The sequence below is a fragment of the Dermacentor variabilis genome, chromosome 9 (genome assembly GCF_050947875.1).
Source record: "Dermacentor variabilis isolate Ectoservices chromosome 9, ASM5094787v1, whole genome shotgun sequence".
Classification (NCBI taxonomy): Eukaryota; Metazoa; Arthropoda; class Arachnida; order Ixodida; family Ixodidae; genus Dermacentor; species Dermacentor variabilis.
In genome coordinates, this window is record NC_134576.1 from 135,743,441 (window position 1) to 135,763,225 (window position 19,785).

General features: G+C 47.7%; 1 protein-coding gene across 1 annotated transcript in view; it reads right to left on the reverse strand.

Moving 5' to 3' along the window:
- Positions 1–345: 345 nt before the first annotated feature.
- The window catches only part of LOC142557609 (ATP-binding cassette sub-family C member 3-like), a 59,951-nt gene continuing 40,511 nt past the window's right edge, over positions 346–19,785 (reverse strand). The window contains exons 18-27 of the mRNA XM_075669572.1: positions 18,875–18,950; positions 17,631–17,841; positions 16,870–17,180; positions 14,831–15,157; positions 11,119–11,220; positions 9,505–9,681; positions 8,390–8,548; positions 7,390–7,556; positions 2,762–2,956; positions 346–529 (exon numbers count right to left, since the gene is read on the reverse strand). Of these exons, the coding sequence (XP_075525687.1) occupies positions 379–529; positions 2,762–2,956; positions 7,390–7,556; positions 8,390–8,548; positions 9,505–9,681; positions 11,119–11,220; positions 14,831–15,157; positions 16,870–17,180; positions 17,631–17,841; positions 18,875–18,950 (1,876 nt within the window). The 3' untranslated portion in view covers positions 346–378. The remainder of the gene's footprint in view (positions 530–2,761; positions 2,957–7,389; positions 7,557–8,389; positions 8,549–9,504; positions 9,682–11,118; positions 11,221–14,830; positions 15,158–16,869; positions 17,181–17,630; positions 17,842–18,874; positions 18,951–19,785) is intronic.

A 19,785-nucleotide genomic window follows, 5' to 3' on the forward strand; every position in this document is an offset into this window, starting at 1 on the left:
CAATATTATCAAGTACTATACCGTTATTAGTATTCGTTAGGAAGCATATATACACATGACAGGAAAGGGAAAGCGACGAGCAGGTTGGTAACTGCCACCAGAAAGGGCACAGTGCCTCTATTCTTCAGAAAGGAGGAGACAAACATAGAAATGGAAGATAGAAAGAAGAGGAGGAAAGAAGGAGAAAGAAGACAAATCTCGAAGAGTAAAGCACAGCACACACACAGCGCATGTCAGGCACAGCACAGGTCGCACACAGTAGAGTACTATATCAGACAGTACAAAAAGACACGCACGCATTCAACATGCCTGTGCGTGTGCATTGCCACGTTTCGTCCCTCCGCTTGTGCAAGTCTTACTTTATTACGAATGGCAAGGTCATAACGAAGTTATGGCGAGCGGGCAATTTCCTTGCTGGGGCGCGGCGCCAGCGTCCGTGGCCATCTTGTAGAATGCGCTGTCGGGGTCGGAGAGCAGAGAGGTGGGCGTGTCGTACTCCCTCACCCTTCCCTCGTCCATGACGAGTATTCTGAAAGCAGAGACAGCACCGTGACTCCTACGTCGCATGCAGACTAGTTTTCAAAATTGAGGCAATGAATTGAGCTTGCTTTTTCCCACATAAACCTTTTGAGGTGGCCTCTGTAACCATTCCTACGTTCTGAGCAGCATAAGATAAGTTCACTTCCCGTTAACCTACCTTCCCTTTGTCTGGCCTAAGTTTTATTGTTCATAACGTGCGATGGGTGGTTATATTGTCCACTGAAAGGGCCGGCTGTCCCAAAATTTTAGCCAAGAAACCAACATGAGATAGAAAGGGGCTAGTCAATTAAAAACAACTACATATTTAGGTTAGATAACCGGTGAACCATTAGGGTTAAAGAACGGGTGCAAAGAGAAGGGAAGCGCAGTCGAGGTAGAGGACGGCAGAAGACTAGGTGGGGCGATGAAATTAAAAAATTCGCAGGCGCTAGCTGGAATCGGTTGGCGCAAGACAGGGGCAGTTGGAGATCGCAGGGAGAGAGGCCTTCGTCCTGCAGTTGACATGAAATAGGCTGATGATGATGATTACAAAAGGGAACAGGAAATAAGAAATCCGAGGACACCTAAGCCCTTCTTGGGAGTTGTAAATGCGAAAGCATTAATGTCCAATCGAACGCCGCCGAGCGGCCTTTCGAGTCAGGCACTCTTCGCGGGCAAGCCAGCGCATCGACTTGCTTGGCCAACGCCTCCTAGAAAACACAAGGCCGGCAGTGCGCTTCGATTCATGACGTTGTGCAAGACGCAAACGCTAGTAGGACAACAAACACGGCCTTACTACGTCGGCACACTTGTCGCACAAACTTGAATAAATGTTTAGAAGCACGCAAAAGTTTAGTGACGACTTAAAGCAGTGCAGAAGCACCGACACAGAAAAAGAACAGCAGCACCGCGAAAAGTAATCTTTAAAAAATACTAGTTGTGTCCTCTTTGGTCTGTTTAGTGTTTGAATAAAGTCGAACAGATTTTCGTAGGAATTGCAGTGAAGGGTGATGACCGGACAAATGGATAAGGCGTAGTTTTGTACTACGAAGTTAAGTATGAATAAAGAAATCACTGCCCAAGCACTACGTACAAATGGTTAACCAGCGAAGCTGAAACCTGCAGCCCCGGTGTTTATCACTGGGTTAATCCCTACGGTTCATTAAACGACGGCTTGGTAGGCTGCCAGATCCTCGGTACGCAGTTGCTGCTTGCGCTCGGCTGCACAAGCCTGTTCTTGTGCCCGGGATGCAGCATCGGCACGGCGTAGACGACCTCGTTCCCGGTTTTGCTCGCGGCGTTACTGATCGAAAGCTGCCTGCTCCTCAGGAGTACGTATGACGCGGTACCTACACATTTCGGAGCCGGGAAGAAACTGCTTTCCACGCGTTCGGCTGCGACGGAGAGCAACGGCGTTACTACTGGCGCAGCCAATCACGCGCCTCTCCTTCTCTCTCTTTATTTTCGCGCATGCGCATGTGGTTGCGCCGGAGGAGTTTTCGACGTACAGACGACAGATGGACAGACGAATCGGCTAGCCATATACAGGTTCGCTGTAAAATGACAAGGACATGCACGTAGTGCACAAGCACATTAGTGACTCATGCGTTTCTGTGCTTTAGCCAGTGTGCTGTCGCGCTACATATGCATTTTCCTTGTCTTTCTAGTGCTACTCAGCCTTTCTCAGAATAAGAAATCCCCTAGCCCGACCTGTTTACTGTCTTGCGACCCTTGCGTCTGAGGTCGAGACAAAATTGCTCGACTATTTGCAACCAAGATTAAAAGCGCTTTAACCACACCGCAAACTGTCTGCCTGTTCACGAACCTACGAACCGCCTGTATTTTCGTTTTGCTAATTCGTGCTTATCTTTCTTAAACGTCTTTGATTACCATAACTTCATACACGTCCAACTGAATGTGTCAATATTAATTTATGCGGTGCTCAACGAGAAAACTGCGCAAGATCGGTCACATCACCTGACACCATCCTTTCTGATGCAATTTCACGCTCTGAAGGAGCTGGCAACATATCTGTTGTCGACTTTTACAATACGCACCACAACAAAGTTATGAACTACGTCTTCCACATGCCTGCCGTACATCTACTTTCCCACTTTGAGGCCACGAACTGACGCACGAACAGATGGAACAGCTTCCCAGCTTCCCATGAAATCGCTACATAACAGCTGTCGTAAAGTCGTTCTGGCGGTGGTTAGGTGATCACGTGCTCGCGCACCCGCACCTGTCGTAGTCGAGCACGGTGTGTATCCGGTGAGCTATGGCGATCAGCGTGCTGTTTCCGAATGCCTCCCTGAGCGTCGCCTGGATGAGGCGGTCCATGTCGCCGTCCATCTGTGAGGTGGCCTCGTCCAGTAGTAGCACCTTCGAGTCACGCAGCAGGGCGCGGGCGAGGCACACCAGCTGCCGCTGACCGACGCTGCGAGAGATTTTTGCGTTGTGTATACATCTGAAGCAAGCAACAAAATCCCAATAAAGAAAGGCGTCAGGCAGGGAGATACGATATCTCCAATGCTATTCACAGCGTGCTTACAGGGGGTATTCAGAGACCTGGATTGGGAAGAATTGGGGATAAAAGTTAATGGAGAATACCTTAGTAACTTGCGATTCGCTGATGATATTGCCTTGCTTAGTAACTCAGGGGACCAATTGCAATGCGTGCTCACTGACCTGGAGAGGCAAAGCAGAAGAGTGGGTCTAAAAGTTAACCTGCAGAAAACTAAAGTAATGCTTAACAGTCTCGGAAGAGAACAGCAATTTACAATAGGCAGCGAGGCACTGGAAGTCGTAAGGGAATACATCTACTTAGGGCAGGTAGTGACGGCGGATCCGGATCATGAGACGGAAATAATCAGAAGAATAAGAATGGGCTGGGGTGCGTTTGGCAGGCATTCTCAGATCATGAACGGCAGGTTGCCATTATCCCTCAAGAGAAAAGTATATAATAGCTGTGTCTTGCCAGTACTCACCTACGGGGCAGAAACCTGGAGGCTTACGAAAAGGGTTCTACTCAAATTGAGGACGACGCAACGAGCTATGGAAAGAAGAATGATAGGTGTAACGTTAACGGATAAGAAAAGAGCAGATTGGGTGAGGGAACAAACGCGAGTTAATGACATCTTAGTTGAAATAAAAAAAAAAAAGAAATGGACATGCAGTGAGGAGGGAAGATAACCGAGGGTTATTAAAGGTTACGGACTGGATCCCAAGGGAAGGGAAGCGTAGCAGGGGGCGGCAGAAAGTTAGGTGGGCGGATGAGATTAAGAAGTTTGCAGGCATGGCATGACCACAATTAGTACATGACCGGGGTTGTTGGAGAAGTATGGGAAAGGCCTTTGCGCTGCAGTGGACGTAACCAGGCTGATGATGATGATGATGATGCTGATGATGATGATGATACATCTGAAGATTCCCACAATGCAACCTACAAAGCCCGAAAAGAACTACTGAGTTACAGACAGATGGTACCTTGGACTCACGGCTCGAATTTTCCATGCCAGAGCCCGCCGGTACAGAGCTATAGGCCGGCGACACCAAATTTAAGCTTCCCAAGTGAAAACACGGCACAAGGAAGTAATGGTAGCCTAAATCTTCCTAATTGCAGCAATATGTACTGGGAACAATTGATTGATTGATTGATTGATTGATTGATTGATTGATTGATTGATTGATTGATTGATTGATTGATTGATTGATTGATTGATTGATTGATTGATTGATTGATTGATTGATTGATTGACAAGAGCGCCCAGCTCATCTCCCATCTCTTTTCCAGAGCGCGGAGGACACTAAAAAGCCACGCAGAAACTCCTCTGGGAATCGTCGAAGCATGCGCAAGCGTTGTGCCACTTGCTCATCTCCATGCAGCCCGGTGTCATTATCAATGGAATGAACCTTGACCCGACCAGTATAAGCGACAGCGCTGCGGTGACATGAACCGCTGCAGACGACCGCGCAAGGTCAATCGATGACGCAAGCAAGCTACTGCAGGTGGCGGCGCCATGTGCAGGATGGCATTCTGATCATTATAAGCCGTGACCGCTCTTGAGCGCCTTATCCATGCGCGTCGAGCCATTATGAACTGTGGTCAACCGTACTCCGGGGGCGGATGCGTCCCCTTTAAGGATGAGACACAAACATTCCTCGAAAACTGTTTATGTTTTATCGAAATGTGAAAACACATCGAAAGTAAGCAGAATCAACGAAAATAAGATATATTTTGCGGAAACTCTTTCAGCATGGGGGGGGGGGGGGACAATAGGCAGAAAACTGGAAGTTGGCTTCACCCTAAAGCTTCTATGGCGTGATTTGGAGTTTGTACAGACAGCTATAGAGATATGTGAGCCAAAGAAGGCATACAGTTCATTGCTCTGCATCACGTGTGTACCACTATAGGCGGAGATCTTGCATCGGCATGTCTCCTGTGACCGCGCTTTCAATATAACGCAAGACACGTGCTAAACTCCTTCCTCGTCCTACGTTCCTACTCGAAACCTACAAATGACGATTGCTGCCTGCGACTCAGTATTGTCCGAGGACATTGAACAAGCAACTTCGTAGTCATAACCAAAAATCAGCAATATATTTTTTTTCTGGTATGTTGCCTGTGGGCAACACTTGTCCATAAATGCTTAATGTTCTCTGTAAAAGCATCGCGCGTTTTTCAACCAGAAGCACCCAAACGCATTCAGTTCTCTTTTTTTCTTGGGCCCGTTTGAACCCAAATGAACCGGCTCAGGAAGCTCCGAACAAATTCGAACCGTTATTGTTTTGACTCTGGAGCTGAACCTCAACCGTGAACCTGAGCCAACAAGGGTGCACCTAAACACGAACCGAGCCAGAAAAGACTTTTTTATTCGACGCCCTGGCGCTGGCGGTTTTCAGCACAATACATACAGGCCTTCCATATCCAAGCAGCAAAAAGTATTATCTTTACTGTTTACGCATGCCGATGATGATGATGAAAGCCTTATGTGTTGCTAGGGGTGCAACACCCTTATTCCAGGGCGTTTTCCTGGAATAATGGTGGAATAGTTGGCCAGAAGGTGCACCCCACGTAAGCAATTTATACCTAAAAACCATAACATCTCATGGTTGTATTTATTTCTATTCCGATATTTTAGATGAGCAGAAAGTCAGTTTTGTACAACAGGCAAAGCATTGATTGCGAGAGGAAACTATTAGACAGCTATACGAAGTAACGTTACTTACATTACTGCTAATTACATTAACTTACTAATTACGTTAACAAGCACGTCATCAAGCACGCACAAATATATATCATCGATGATCGAAGACACTCGCTGTAAGAACGCTGGCGTGATGAACAGCGGCAACATCGGCGAACGAATTCCCCTCACTTCAGTGCTGCCTCTCACTTCAATGCGAAATAGGCGCGCGAGAATACAGCCTATACGAGGCCATCAGCTATCTCCGGTCAGATAGCCTTCGAACTCAGCGCAGATTGCCTCCAAAATAGGACACCCGCGGCCGCACACAGGCGCCGCAGCTGGAGTGGAAGAAGAAACGCGCACTAACCTACCCCCTCACTCCCTCTCACCTCCTAGCGAGCACACATCTCCCGCCCTTGCGCATGTAAGACGGCGCGCACCTCCCCTCGGCACAGAAAAGAAACTGTCGCGTCAAGCCGCCATCCCTCTCGGCTCACCCTCGCAATCTTTTGCTCGCACCTACACTGTACGGCGCGCGGTCGAGACGTTATCGCATTTGGATTTTATACGGAACATCAAGGCGAGGCCGACGGTAGAAATTCGCCTGGAATGTCCACATAATGGCTATGTCAATAAAATACGGACCTTCTACACTTGTTTGTACATCACTATTGCGATAGCAATTATATGGACTCTCTATGCGCATTTCTATAGTCGGCGTCACCGTGATATTCTGCATAAAGCCCAAGTGCGATAACACCGTGGATGTGCGCGGTATGGTGTAGGTGCGAGCGAAATATTGCGAGGGCGAGCCGAGAAGGATGGTAGCTTGATCTCGCGGGCGCGAGGAAGGAATACGGTGAGGAAGCACGCAGTCTTCCACCAAGCGCAAGGCATTAGAGGGGGGGGGGTTCTATTTTAGCAGCGGCTGCGTATGACACGCCTTATCTATGACAGGCTATCTACATGACAGGCGTATCTTGAACGTTATCCGCCGCGATGACTACAGAATCTAGGTGCGCCGAGGGCTCATATCTTCGTGTGCGCTGTAGTCTCGCCGCTTAGCGTTGAAGTGAAAGGCAGCACGAAGGGCCGATTCGCTCGCTGCTGCTGCCGCGCTTCCTCACACCAGCGTTTCGACAGCAAGTGTCCGTACTCATCGTGTGAGATGTGTTTCTCTTTGCCTGTAGGCGCGTGACGCCATGCTTGTTAGTTTAGTTAGAAAGCGAATGTTTAAGAGCTATATGGCCGATAATTGTGCGATTCTTAATTCGTATAGCTGATTACTAATTTTTTATCGCAATCGACCTCTCACCTTTTGGGCTACACTGTGACTTCTCTTTTTTCTTTTTTGACGCCACCGACAAATATACCCCTTCATTCTCGTGTGGCCGATGTTCCAATATATTAAACATTTACCTGCCTAATGTCGAAATTCTAAACACGTTGGAATATGGTTTTCTAGCATTGTGGAAACCAAAATAGTTTAATGCGTAAACATGAGACAAATAAGTGACGCAAAATACACTCTGGGCATCAGGAAGATAAAGATTTACTGGCTCGTTGATTGCTTTTCATGTTCCAAAGAGCCATTTCAAAGATGGCACAGTGATGTGCTTAGGAATAATGCATCCAGCCGGATGTTATTCACGGCAAGAGTATTTGAGAGCCGGAATCGCACCTAAGGTTCGTGCCTCCGTCGGCGGTTTTCATGTCCAGTCCCTCCTGGTGACCTTTGACCAGAGGTGCCAAGTGAGCTTGCCGCAATGCCTGCCAGATTTGTTCGTCGGTATGGGACCCGGTCGGGTCGAGGTTCAGGCGCAGAGTGCCTCGCACAAGGCTCGGATCCTGCGCGCATTTGCACAAGTAACACATCATCAAAGGTCAGTAGAGTCAAAGTACTTTGATCAAATGGTTCTTGTGCAATTTACCGTGCTAACTCCTGGGCCAATGTGGACTTCTCAAAGCTTTCTTTGTGGAATCAACTACGCTGACTCCTGTGCCAATGCGATATCTTATAATAACGCTTCTGTTGCAAGAAGGATTACAGTTTACCCGTGAAATATCATCTTATTACGTCACTTCCATCAAGGTCGAAAACACTGGGCCCGCTTGAGGCCCTCTAGAGTCTCCAACTGCTCATCCTAAATTATATCAAACGTTGGTATCACGGACACAGCCACTAACCACTGAACAGTACTCTGTCATCGATGTCTGCCAGAGCCCGCGGGATGAAGTAGTATGCGCAGGCAATAAAAACGACTTCCAATTACCTCGAAAATACTACAATAGCCAGAAGAGAGGCGTCTGGGCTGGTTAGCGTTGAGCACTGCCGATACCTCCGCATTGTCAATTAGTCCTCTTTACATCTCTTATTAGTTAACAAGGAGGCCACGCCCTGTTAAATAGCTGAACACGCCAACGTGGATGCGGTCTCGAACATGGCGAAATTTTACAATGTCCATAATGGCCCCCATGGTTTGCGTTGTGGACCCCCGTACAATGGCAGCCCCAGGGGTCACCAGCAGACGGTGCAGGTAGGCATCGCTGGTCATGCGCGCGCGAGTTCTTTGTACCGACCTAAACTTTGTAGGCGTTTATGCGAGTGAGTTGTGACGCTCGAATTGTCTCCGAAACCTTAGTTTGAAACTGAGAATATGAACGAAAGACGGAAAGAGCACCTGGGGGATAACGGTGATGGCTCGACGAAGTTTCTTCAAGGATACTTGGGCAATGTCGATGCCGTCGATACGAATACGCCCGTTCGAGGGTCTAAGGATGCGCAGTAGAGCGAGCACAAGAGAAGACTTGCCGGCACCCGTCCGCCCAACGACACCAACCTGTTTGCGAACGCGTGGCAAATACGGTATCAAATAAAAGGGGCATTGCAATGAGCAGGTTTGAGCTATCTTGTTTCGTTGAACTTTACCTTCTTGCGAGCATTGCGATTTTTTTTTTTTTTTGCTCCCAGGTTTGTCTTTGTGAGCATTAACTTTGCTCGCAAACACCAACATTTGTGTCCCTCCCATTTTAAAAACATCGTGTATATCATTACATAGCGACTACTTCGTTAGGAGCTAACACTTGTCTTACCTCCCCCTCCTCCCCCTCCCCCCAGACGTGGTAGCAAATTCACATACTTCGCGCAGTTCTATTTTGATATCACTGCAGTAAAACAACAATAATAAACATAATATTTTCGCCATAAATCAGTTGAAAAGACGCGAAACCACGCTCAGCGTTGACCGCCAGTCTGACTGAGTGACGGCTGTCTGCACTCACCGACTTACTGACATATTTGATTAACCCACGTATTGACTTCTTGAGGGATTCAGTCCACGACTGATCAACTTACTGATTTGACCTGATTGTCTGACTGAACTAGTACGTGAATTGCAATGACGACAACGCGTTCACACAGATACGTACAGCTGACTTTTCTTCCATAAAATGCAATACAATGCATTTCAATACAATTCAATACAGTACACTTCATTCGCTTTCTTTATCGTATAATGAGTTCCGTGGTCACTCTCATGCACACGCTTAATCTTTAGTTATTGGGTTTCACGTAATAAAATCTCAAGTGGTTCCTGCAGCACTGTTTTCAATCCACCCCGTACGTTCAATACACCCCATCACGTTCAAGTTACGAAGAACTATGAAGCCTTGAGGTAGCATGCGTTCTGATACAACAACCCCAGATGCGTCGACCACTTCACTCAGCTGTAGACCTCTCTGGACGTGTCTTGACCACCGTTCATCACCAAAGACAAGTTACCCAGTCATCACCCACCTTCTCCATAGCCTTCACAGAGAAAGAAACATTGTTGAGGACGTTAGGTGCAACTCCGGGCCTGTATGAAGACGAGTAATCTTGAAACTCGACAATTCCATGGGATGGCCACTTTTCTGGCAGCGGCATTTTGATCGAGGCATGCTTGTCTTCGTCGGGCGTTGCACCGATGTCTGTCTGAGCAAACAAAAAGAAACGTGAGATAATGTTATAATATAGTGGCGGTAAACAATAGAACACTTCCAGAAGCGTAACTTAATGATTCAGCTATTTCTTGGGCGAACTTGTGAACAGCAAAACAGGCTCTACTCAGATCACAACGATAGCGGTAAGCACAGTCGCTCGCCAAATTCTGAGCTCACGGGTCAAGTCCGCTCGGTATTCGTGCATTTATCACCGTACATCGCAGGATAATTGTTCGTGTTCGCTTACACTCGAAAACACGAAACAGCATTCGCGTTGCGCGCGTAATTCCGAGTATAGGCAAGACTTCTACAATATAGAATCTGCAACAGCGTTAACTTTTTTTCTTTCGGTACAGTAGGTGGGAAGGCTTAGGAGTAAAGATAAACGTCGAATATCTCAGCAACCTTCGTTTCGCAGATGACATTGTCTTGTTCAGCAACACTGGAGACGAGTTACAACAAATGATTAAGGACCTTAACAGAGAGAGGGTAAGAGTTGGGTTGAAGATTAATATGGAGAAGACAAAGATAACAAGGAAGCAAGAGTTCAGGATCGCCACTCGGCCTCTAGAGTTTAGAACGTTTACCTAGGTCAATTACTTTCAGGGAATTCTGATTATGAGAAGGAAATTTACAGAAGAATAAAAATAAATTGGAGCGCGTACGGCAGACATTGTCAGCCCCTGTCTGATAGCTTAGCATTATTATTGAAAAGGAAGGTGCACAATCAGTACATTTTGCCGGTGCTGAATGTAAAATAATATCACAGAGGTTCCGGACAATAGAGATCCCCCTTCCTCGTACAATGAACTCACAAGGTACTTTTACCTGGGGAGTCGGATGTATCCACCTGCACACAGCAAACTGAACAGGCCTCAGGCATTGACACTCAGACTCTTGAAAGTCGAGGCATACCCTAGCCCCGCACTCTTCCACCGGATCTATCCCGAAATTCAAACGTCAAACCCCTTGCGCCGCTTTGCTCAGACTTTGCCGAAGAAGATCACACGCTCTGGCGGTGCCCCGCGTCATGGGGCGACAGAGACGTTACGCCATCCAGGTGGGAGGCTGCCCTACGCAGCCCCAATCTTGAAGTCCAATTATGGGCTGTCCAACGGGCCCACGACGTGGCGGAGAGGCTAGGCCTTTCCGTCCCGATGTGGGAGCGGCCCGCTACGTGCTACTGCACGTTCTGATGGACTTCAATAAAGTTTTTTCCATCCATCCATTCATGCATCCATCCATCCATCCATCCATCCATCCATCCATCCATCCATCCATCCATCCATCCATCCATCCATCCATCCATCCATCCATCCATCCATTCATTCATCCATTCATCCATCCATCCATCCATATATACTCACTCCGAAATTGCTTGCTTTTGTAGCCGAAGCACCCAGATATGGTGAAGTAAAGATTCATTTACCTCCGGCGGGAGCTCCGAGTACTCCAGGCACCGCTCGAACGAAACCGTCATCAGTAGTGTGCAGAAGAGCATCGTGCACAGGCTCATTAGTGCCAGCGGAACCTGTCGAGGGCGAGATAACATTGAAGCAGTTCCAAGCCTCAAGCACTTTCTCACTCTAAACGACACAATTCCATAGGAATAGGGATTTCTCCCTCGTATAGGGATACTCCATCCAGAGATATCTGCTTCTCTTTCTTTCTTCTAGGAGGGAGCGGGTGGGACGAGGGTAATAGGAGGGGAAATGAAACAAAAGTAACAGCAAGCGGGACACGAAACAAGAGCTTCTGTCGTGTACTACTTCGCGCCTCTGCCTGCCATCCTTTAGCGCCAATGAATGCCGTCACACCAAATCGGAAAACTGAGTCTGTATAACCAAGAATTGAGTCAAATGAAATATGACTAACATTTCTTGAGCGCAATAATTTGAAGCTGTTCCAAGCTTTTCTATTTCAATTGCGTAATCAGGGCACCGCGATTTGACAAAAAAACATTTTTGGACCATCGCCACTTCGCCTGTCTATCATGCGACGTCACGAAAACCGCTATAGCTCCCAATCTTACACGACGTGTACACACTGATTATGCCCGATTCTATCGAACATAAGAAAAAGAACTATTTCTGATTCCACGCCTTTCCGCCATTAACCCTCTGCTATTGGTCGATATGTTTCAGGCTGCACCCACTTCACCTGTCTGTCACTCGACGTCACAAAACCGCGAAAACTCATTGCGCAAAAGTGGCGTTTACGCGTTAAGGATGCATTAATATGCCGAACAAAATTGGATTTTTTTTTTAATAGCCAGAGACTGGCCCGTTCCGAAAGGAAAAGAAGATGGCTGCCGCCGATCTCTCAGGCACTGGCTACTCGCACGTGCCGGCGAGCATGGGTTTATTTGCGTGTAATAAAACATTTTGCGTGGCTGCATAACGTTATCGAGCCCTTTCGGCTCGTATACGACATCGCTCTGGCAACTCTTCTATGCTGAGGATCCGTTTTAGCGGCATATTTAACGGTCCCTTGCACGCGGCCGCGTTTTCAGACAAGCCACCGCAAGGTAAGTAAGAGAAAGCGGACCTATCGCAGACGCCGGCTCCTCCCTCTGCATCCGTTTATCTATATTCAGCGCGCTGGCTCGGCCCCATCGAAACCCTCTCCACTTGTGCTTGCTCTTTACTTCTTGTCAGCCAATTAGATCAGAAAAACCGTTCAATGTATACGCAACGTTATTCATTTTGTAAGCAAACAAAATTGACCTCCTATAAAGGAGGATGATGATGAAGCAACATTTACTGGGCCCGAAATAAATCGGTGGTGCACGCAGGCACCAGACGGGGTGGTTCTCTAGTTACGGGACCCATATGTTCCCAGCAGCTCCTGGCCCATGTCCGTCAGTGCGAGCTGACGATATAAACGAGGAGAGCGTGTGATTGGGCTGTTCAGGCAACGCTGCGGGTAACCGCCCGATGCTTGCCTCGGCTGATACGTAAATTTGACGTTAGGAAATCGGAATAAAATATATTGGAATAGTTTTACGTAATAGGGCCCCTTCTTGTTTATCGAGAAAACAAAGTGGTCAATATGACAACCAGCGGTCACACCTGGTAAATCAGAATTAATCTTCTCGCCTTCAGTCAGAACATAAACTGCTATGAGAGTTTGAAAAACAATGAGGTGCGAATCCTATGACTGAAAGACCAAGTCTTATTGTGGAGATTACAACGCCGCCAGATATGCTATACATATGCCACATCAAAGATGTGTGTGTGTAGCTGCTACAGATAGGCTGCATATACGTGAGGATTGCCAAGATTACGTGGCTAGCCCGCAAACGCCTGTAAACACACCTTGTTGTCTGCAGCCAGCTCAAACAGCTCCGCAGTCATGGTCGATTAAGAGGCGAATTAAGAACAACTGGAATCAAAGGGGCCCTGAATCACTTGTTATAGAGGTGGAGAGAGGAACTTAAAGATAAATTCGGCTATTTCAGAAATACGTTCCGCAAAATCTACTGCAGCGCGCTCAGTAGAAGCAAAGTTACTGGCATTTAAAGGTCGTGTATGATCCCGTTTGCTGTGATCCCTTTCCATTTCAATACCGTGCACTGCGAAGGCTACGGTAGAGCGGGCCATGCCCACAACGCTCCGCCTACCGAAAGTCACCGTGGCGCGCAGTTCAAATTTGATTTTCGACGTTCACGTAGACGCGACTATTTGTGATTTCGGCGCCTACGGGGCCCCAAACGCAGCCTAACGTAGCCAAACGTAGCCAAACGCGGTTGTCCTCAGCGAGCCTCGGTGCGCTCAGCCAGTGGACTCGTCGCGACACCCCGCGAAGGCCACGGTATCTGCGCTGCGTAGCAGACCGCAAGCCACTTTTCTGGTACACGTGCCTCAGTTCTTTTCTGGTACACGTGCCTCAGAGATGCCGTTCAGTGCTGCGTCAGTAATGATGACGACTGACCCAGCAACCCGTGCACAGAACTCTCCAGCCACTTCAAGCTACCAGCGTCGTTGGTAGAGGGCCACAGCTGCAAAAGACTTCCTTTGATGCGCACATGAGCGAAGACCCCTAACCGTTCCCCATATGTGCGAGAGCGATTTCAGGGGATCAAGAGAGAGAGAAAGTTTTCCATCGCTTTTCTTCCAATTTATCCATGCGGTGCTCTACTTCCTTTTGTATGCGTTGTGAAGCCCTCAGAGCCAAAACAGACTTCGTCCGCCGATACCTTCTCTCCGTCTGTCGGCGTGCCGCACGCAGCCTCTCCAGTCCTATATCCGAGTCTGTTCACCTTGCTGACCTTGTAAGCGAGCAGATGAATGCTTTCATTGCTTCTGCAATTGCATCTTCGATATTGTGTGAAAGGTCTCGCCGACATGCGTCATCCATATCCTTCTCAAATCAATCAACTGTACGCAAGAAAATAGAGGAGCGTTGCTCAACTCCACTAATCTTTATGTATGTTGGAATAAGGTCGCTTCCATGTCCTTCTATGTCCGTAAACCACTGGACGCTCGACGCGAGGCGTCGTGACACCAAAGTTAAGTCCAAGCAGCAACTACAGGTGTGCCTCGCGGAAATGTAGGGCTGCCGTCATTCAGCCCGCACATATCGTGGTCGGCAGCAAAGCAAGCAATACTCCTGCTTCTGAAGTCAATTTTAGTGCGTCCCCATAGCTGGTGATGCACAGTAACAGCAGGAGGAAGCCTACTGATCCAAACCCCCTTCTTGATTGATGTCAGCTATTGGCCAATAGCAGCCGTGTATGGAAATCCAGTATATTACGGAATAATGTGTCCAAAAAATAGCAAGGATTGGGTAGGCCTCTGTTGAAAAGAGGGAGTTTGAGAGAAATGTGACTTCGTGCACCACTTGTGAGATCCACGCGCCTCGCACGACTGGAAAATTTGGCTGAGATGTTCACAGCAGCATATGCTATCCGCGGACTATGTCTTTTCACCAAGCTCGAGGAGTGGTTCAAGGCCCCTTTAAGAAAGGGCGCCCTTTGGCGCTCTTTATGTCTTATTTTATTTTCCCCGCCTTTTTTATTTTTTCACTTCTGCGCCACAGTACGTCGAATTAGCTATGCAGTATATCAGCCAACATTGTACTCTGCTAAATTAGTGCCGAGTGTATCATCATTGTACCACGCTTCTAAATAGTGCGCTCACCGTCGTGGCTGAGCTGAGTGCGAGTCCCAAGCTGCTGGGATCCGGTGTGGCCGAGCCAAGGGTATTGAGCAGCAGGGCAGACAGGACGACTGCCAAGCCTCCCACCGCCGTCAGGGAGCGCGCGAAGCGGTAGCACGCTGAGTAGCAAAAGTAGCCGCGCAGACAGATGTCGTCGAGCCGAAAGAAGTGCCGCCGGAACCGGTCCAGGACGCCGTACGCTCGCACGCTGCTCAAGCACTCTAGGGTCTCGGTCATGTGCTGCAGCAGCTTCGACAGGCCGATGCTGTCGACGTAACGCGAGCTGTGGGACACGCTCACGGCCATGATCTGCGAAGAACAGGAAAAGATGGAACAGGGTCTCACATTACTCGACGCCCTGGCTCGGTGTCTGCAGCTCAGCTGCTACAGAACACGAAGCCGCGGTACCGATGGCAAGCCGCGGCAGCATCATTCCAATGAAACCGTCATGCGTAAAAGCTCGTGCAGTTAGGTTTGCGTGCGCGCCAAAAAAGTCCACGTGGCCGAATTAACGAAAATGCCCCCAATTGCGGCCTGTCTCATAGCCGGTGGGCTGCTTTTGGACTTTAACCACGATGGTTTGATTTTATTGCCAGGTTGTCAGATTAAGACGGCCACCGTAAAACCGTTAAAGGGAAACTAAAGAGCACTAAATGAATTGCGCTTAGGGAAATATACCTTGAAGACATTTCTTTTGTGTATTTGGTGGAATCAGGTGGGTAAATCGCAGAGAAAGTTAAAACTAAAATTAATTTTCCACTTATATGTGGCAAACCTACGGTGTTGGTACGCAAACGATACCTTATGAATCTCAGAGTACTCTGGCGTGCTAGCGCAGTTTTTTGGCGGCGAAAGTTTTAAAATATCTTCATCTTCAGTCTTCGGTTAGTCCCTAACGCAATTCAATTAGTATTTACTAAAAAACATGAACTAGTCTCGAGTAAAGCTTTCAATTATCTTTGACGTCGCGGCGAGCTCGTTCGGCATAATCAAGGTAGAGCCCACGGCTCCCCATTCGTTCTTGCGTCTTTTGTGGCTCACCAAGACTCCGCTCAGGGTGACAGCGGCATTTGTAATGCGGAGCGCTATTCTGCCAAGCCAGCCATGTTCCGTCGGGCGAGCTCATATCGCCGTTTTCGTGGGCCGATCCCGGTGATAGTGCAGTCTAAAATTAAGTGTCACAAAGGCGACTAGGTATGTGCACTAAAGTCATTGAGCATGTACCACTGAGTATACGCCCCTGAGGCCGCTGGGTGTACGGCACCGGATATCTGCGCTGCGTGCCACTGCCTTTTAGTTAGCTTTCAATCTTGTACTCTGGCATTACAAATATTCTGTCTGACTTATTATAAATGTACAAACACTACAGTGTATAATCTCTACATAACCAGGCGCTACACAACAGTTACTTTATTCATACAACTGTCCTCTGGAAATGATGAATGCTTCGCATTACGTAGACGTCAACCACAGTTTAGTCTGCCAAACATTTCGTATTGCATATGTGTAATTTACTAATCTAGTCTAAATTAATCGCCCTCGTTAATGTTCCAGAAAATGAAACAGTAAGTTCATGGAATAGAGCTGGAAAACCAATGAAATCTGCTACACCGCGAGCGAATGTTTGTGACAAGGTAAACAGAAACAATAATAAATACATGTAGTTACGCCATTTTTAAGTTTCCGAAGCAGTTTCCTCGACTCTACACCAAACACTATTAACATCGCGCACAACTCCAGCACTGCTGTATAAACATAAATAAATGTTTGCACCAACAGCAGGACCCGACAAATAACGGCCTGAAAGCAACGACGTCGTGACTTTACGGCACGAGAATTAGGATTACAGTAATTGATTACCACGACTTGGCTTGGCTACTTTTGCGTGCCGGGCTCATAAGCATGCGCTAACTTTACGTCCCTTAGTTTCAAGAACTGCCTACCGAACTGCATGTCCTGCGTTTTATCCTCCTCTGTCGCGCTATTCAACAGCACAATCGTGCAACTAGTAGGACACTCACAAATCCAGACGCGGTGAGCACAGCAACCGCTGCGGTGACCGCCACTACGAGTGGCGCCTGCGTAGCGACCACGCCCACGCTGGCGACGGTGAGGAGCGCCCCCTGGACGCACTGCTTGCCGCTGATGAACGACTCGGCGTCTACGAAGTCCAAGTCTCCAGCGAACCGGTTCAGCACCCGGCCCCTAGGCGACGCGTCGAAGAAGGACACCGGGCTGCGAAGCACGCCTTCCAGCATGGCGCGGTGCAGAGAGCCGGACAGGATGCGCGCAGTGACCGCCAACAGCGTGCCGCCAAGCAAGCGGCACAGCACTGCAGGAAAAGACCCTAAGTGCACATTTCTATTCATTCATTCATTCATTCATTCATTCATTCATTCATTCATTCATTCATTCATTCATTCATTCATTCATTGCTCATGCCACTGTCCATGAACCAAGCTGTCCAGCTAGCAATCATAACAAAATTACAGCGGCTTACATTCGAGTACTAGGTCGAACTATTATAATTCAGAATAGGCCGGTCTTACAGTGATTCAATGGCTGAGAACGACTGAATTACTGAACTGCTGAGCATAATACGCTAGCTACGTCGTAAACACTCTCAGAAAAAGGAACCCTGATATGCTCAATCATGAATCACCCAATTTTAGCACATTGAGAAACAATGTAGTAAAGATAAACTAACAAGAAATAAGAAAGCAAACTGACAGATTCCCGTCAGCAGAGACAATGATGATGACAATATTCGCGTTATGCCTACCGTTGGCGATACAGATGCCGACTAGTCCTCCAATCCAGTAACCTCGGGCTCCGGTCGCCCCGTCGGGGTCAGCGGTCGACGCGTCCGTCCACGACTTGATCCAGAGCTGCTGCGTTGCCTGGGCCGCGGCTGAAGCTGCTAGCACGGCAACTCCCACTAATGCTGGCCATTGGGAGAAACGGATGAGGCCCACGAGAAGCTGCCAGGAGGTCTGCGAGAAGAAGCAGGCGACCGCGTAACGGTTGCCTGATTGTCTGCCTGGTTTACACTACAATAGACTAGACTAGGCTGACTGGAGTAAACTAAAATAGGCTAGAATGACCTTTGGGTTTCCTCTGAAGCTTCGACTACAGTGAGCTAGATGACAATTTTTTTCCCTTTCCTGATTATTCTTTCACCTTGAAGGCTTATGCAGAACTGGTTTGCCAGAATTGACTGACTGGACTAGACTAAAATAGACTACAGAACAGACTCATTGGACTAAAGTGACTAACTTACTTGAGTTGACTTGACCTGACCTGACTGAGCTTAACAAATAAACACCGTGGCAGTGAAAGATTCCGTGATTCCGTAGTGGAGAGCAGTACACAAATATGTTCGTGCATTTAGTGTTATGTTCGAGCTGAATAACAACAGATGGCCAAGATAATTCATAGACTTGCAATATTTAGGAGTTATTTATAACCCCTGCACTACATTGGGGCAAACCCCATTGGAGAGTTTTAGCGAGCCCAGTATACCAGTAAACGCGAATGGTCTGGGCGTTTTACCGGATGAGCGGAGGCGCAAACGTGAACGTTCGGCGCGGTGCAGCCAGCTGGTGGCGCAGAGCTCAACCACACAAACACAGGGCTAATATTGCAGTAACCAAGTATATTTTACTTTGCTTCTGGTGTAAATTTTCGGCAGCAACACGATTGCGCCGCTGCCGAAAATGTACGCTAACAGCGAAGTAGAATACAACTCGTTGCTGCAATATTACTTCTGTGTTTGTATGGCCGATCTCTGCGCCACCAGGTGGATGCGCTGGGCAGGACGTTCACGTTTGCGCCTCCGCTCATCCGGTAAAACGCCCAGACCACTTGGGTTTACTGGAATACCGGACTCGCTAAAACTCTCTATTAACCAAGCAACAATGAATAAAATCGTTGAATGAAAATTAAGAGAAAGAAATTAAACGACGAACTTGCTTGACCAACGTTAATTCATCACATTATAAACAGAAGTTTCTATTACATCCTTACTTTTTTTGATCCTGCCATCTCTTCTTCCGTAATTCTTCCCACTGCATCGTTTTCTTCATCCTGCTGGAGGACCGTACTTGCGGTGGAACGGCAAATTATTGCATTAATTTCAGGTACAGGCAACTGTAAGACGCTCTCGATTACGAGTCAATAGATTTCCCCTCACAGTGTGTTGTTTGACAGCACGCGACATTGTGACACTTACTGCGTGTGATACTGCGGCACCTTGCGCCACAACATACGTCTTTCGTGCGAATCTGACACTCTATGTATTACATCTGAGACTGTTTCAAACAGCAGTTTAACGTGTCACTATCTTCCATGATCTCATCTTTTCTGCCCCGTTTACTTTTCCTATTACCGAGCGGTCAACGGGAGATGCGATTTTGCTAAGCGGCCTGTCTCGAATTCCCATGTTCCTAAGCTGCCCGTCCAGATTTCCTATTTCTATTCAAGAGGCAATCTTAAAATGTGCACGAGAACACGTCATAAACACATAGCACGCGTGTGTTGAACCTGGACGACAGCGCGCTGAAAAAAACAAAAAGAAACAAAAACAGCCATGACAACATGAGACAGCCCTTTACCACAAAAAAAAAAAAAACACCGTGGAACCACGCGGTGGCAGATCTTCGCGCAAGTGTTTACTGCGACAATATCTTAAATGTGCGCTACATTCTTCGCCCATCGAAAAATACTGCTCGCGCATTGCCTGCAACGAAATCGCTTCTAATATTTCTTGTGAGAATTACGGACTTTAATGAGACTTCACGAGCAGTTTGATCATGCGTGGGCATGTGCGCAGATGTATGTGCTGCTTGTGTGTTTAACTTACCACTTTATGACCTGAGAAACCAACAAACAAGGACACCAAGGAAAATGTAAAGGAAATTACTTGTGCTTACTAATTG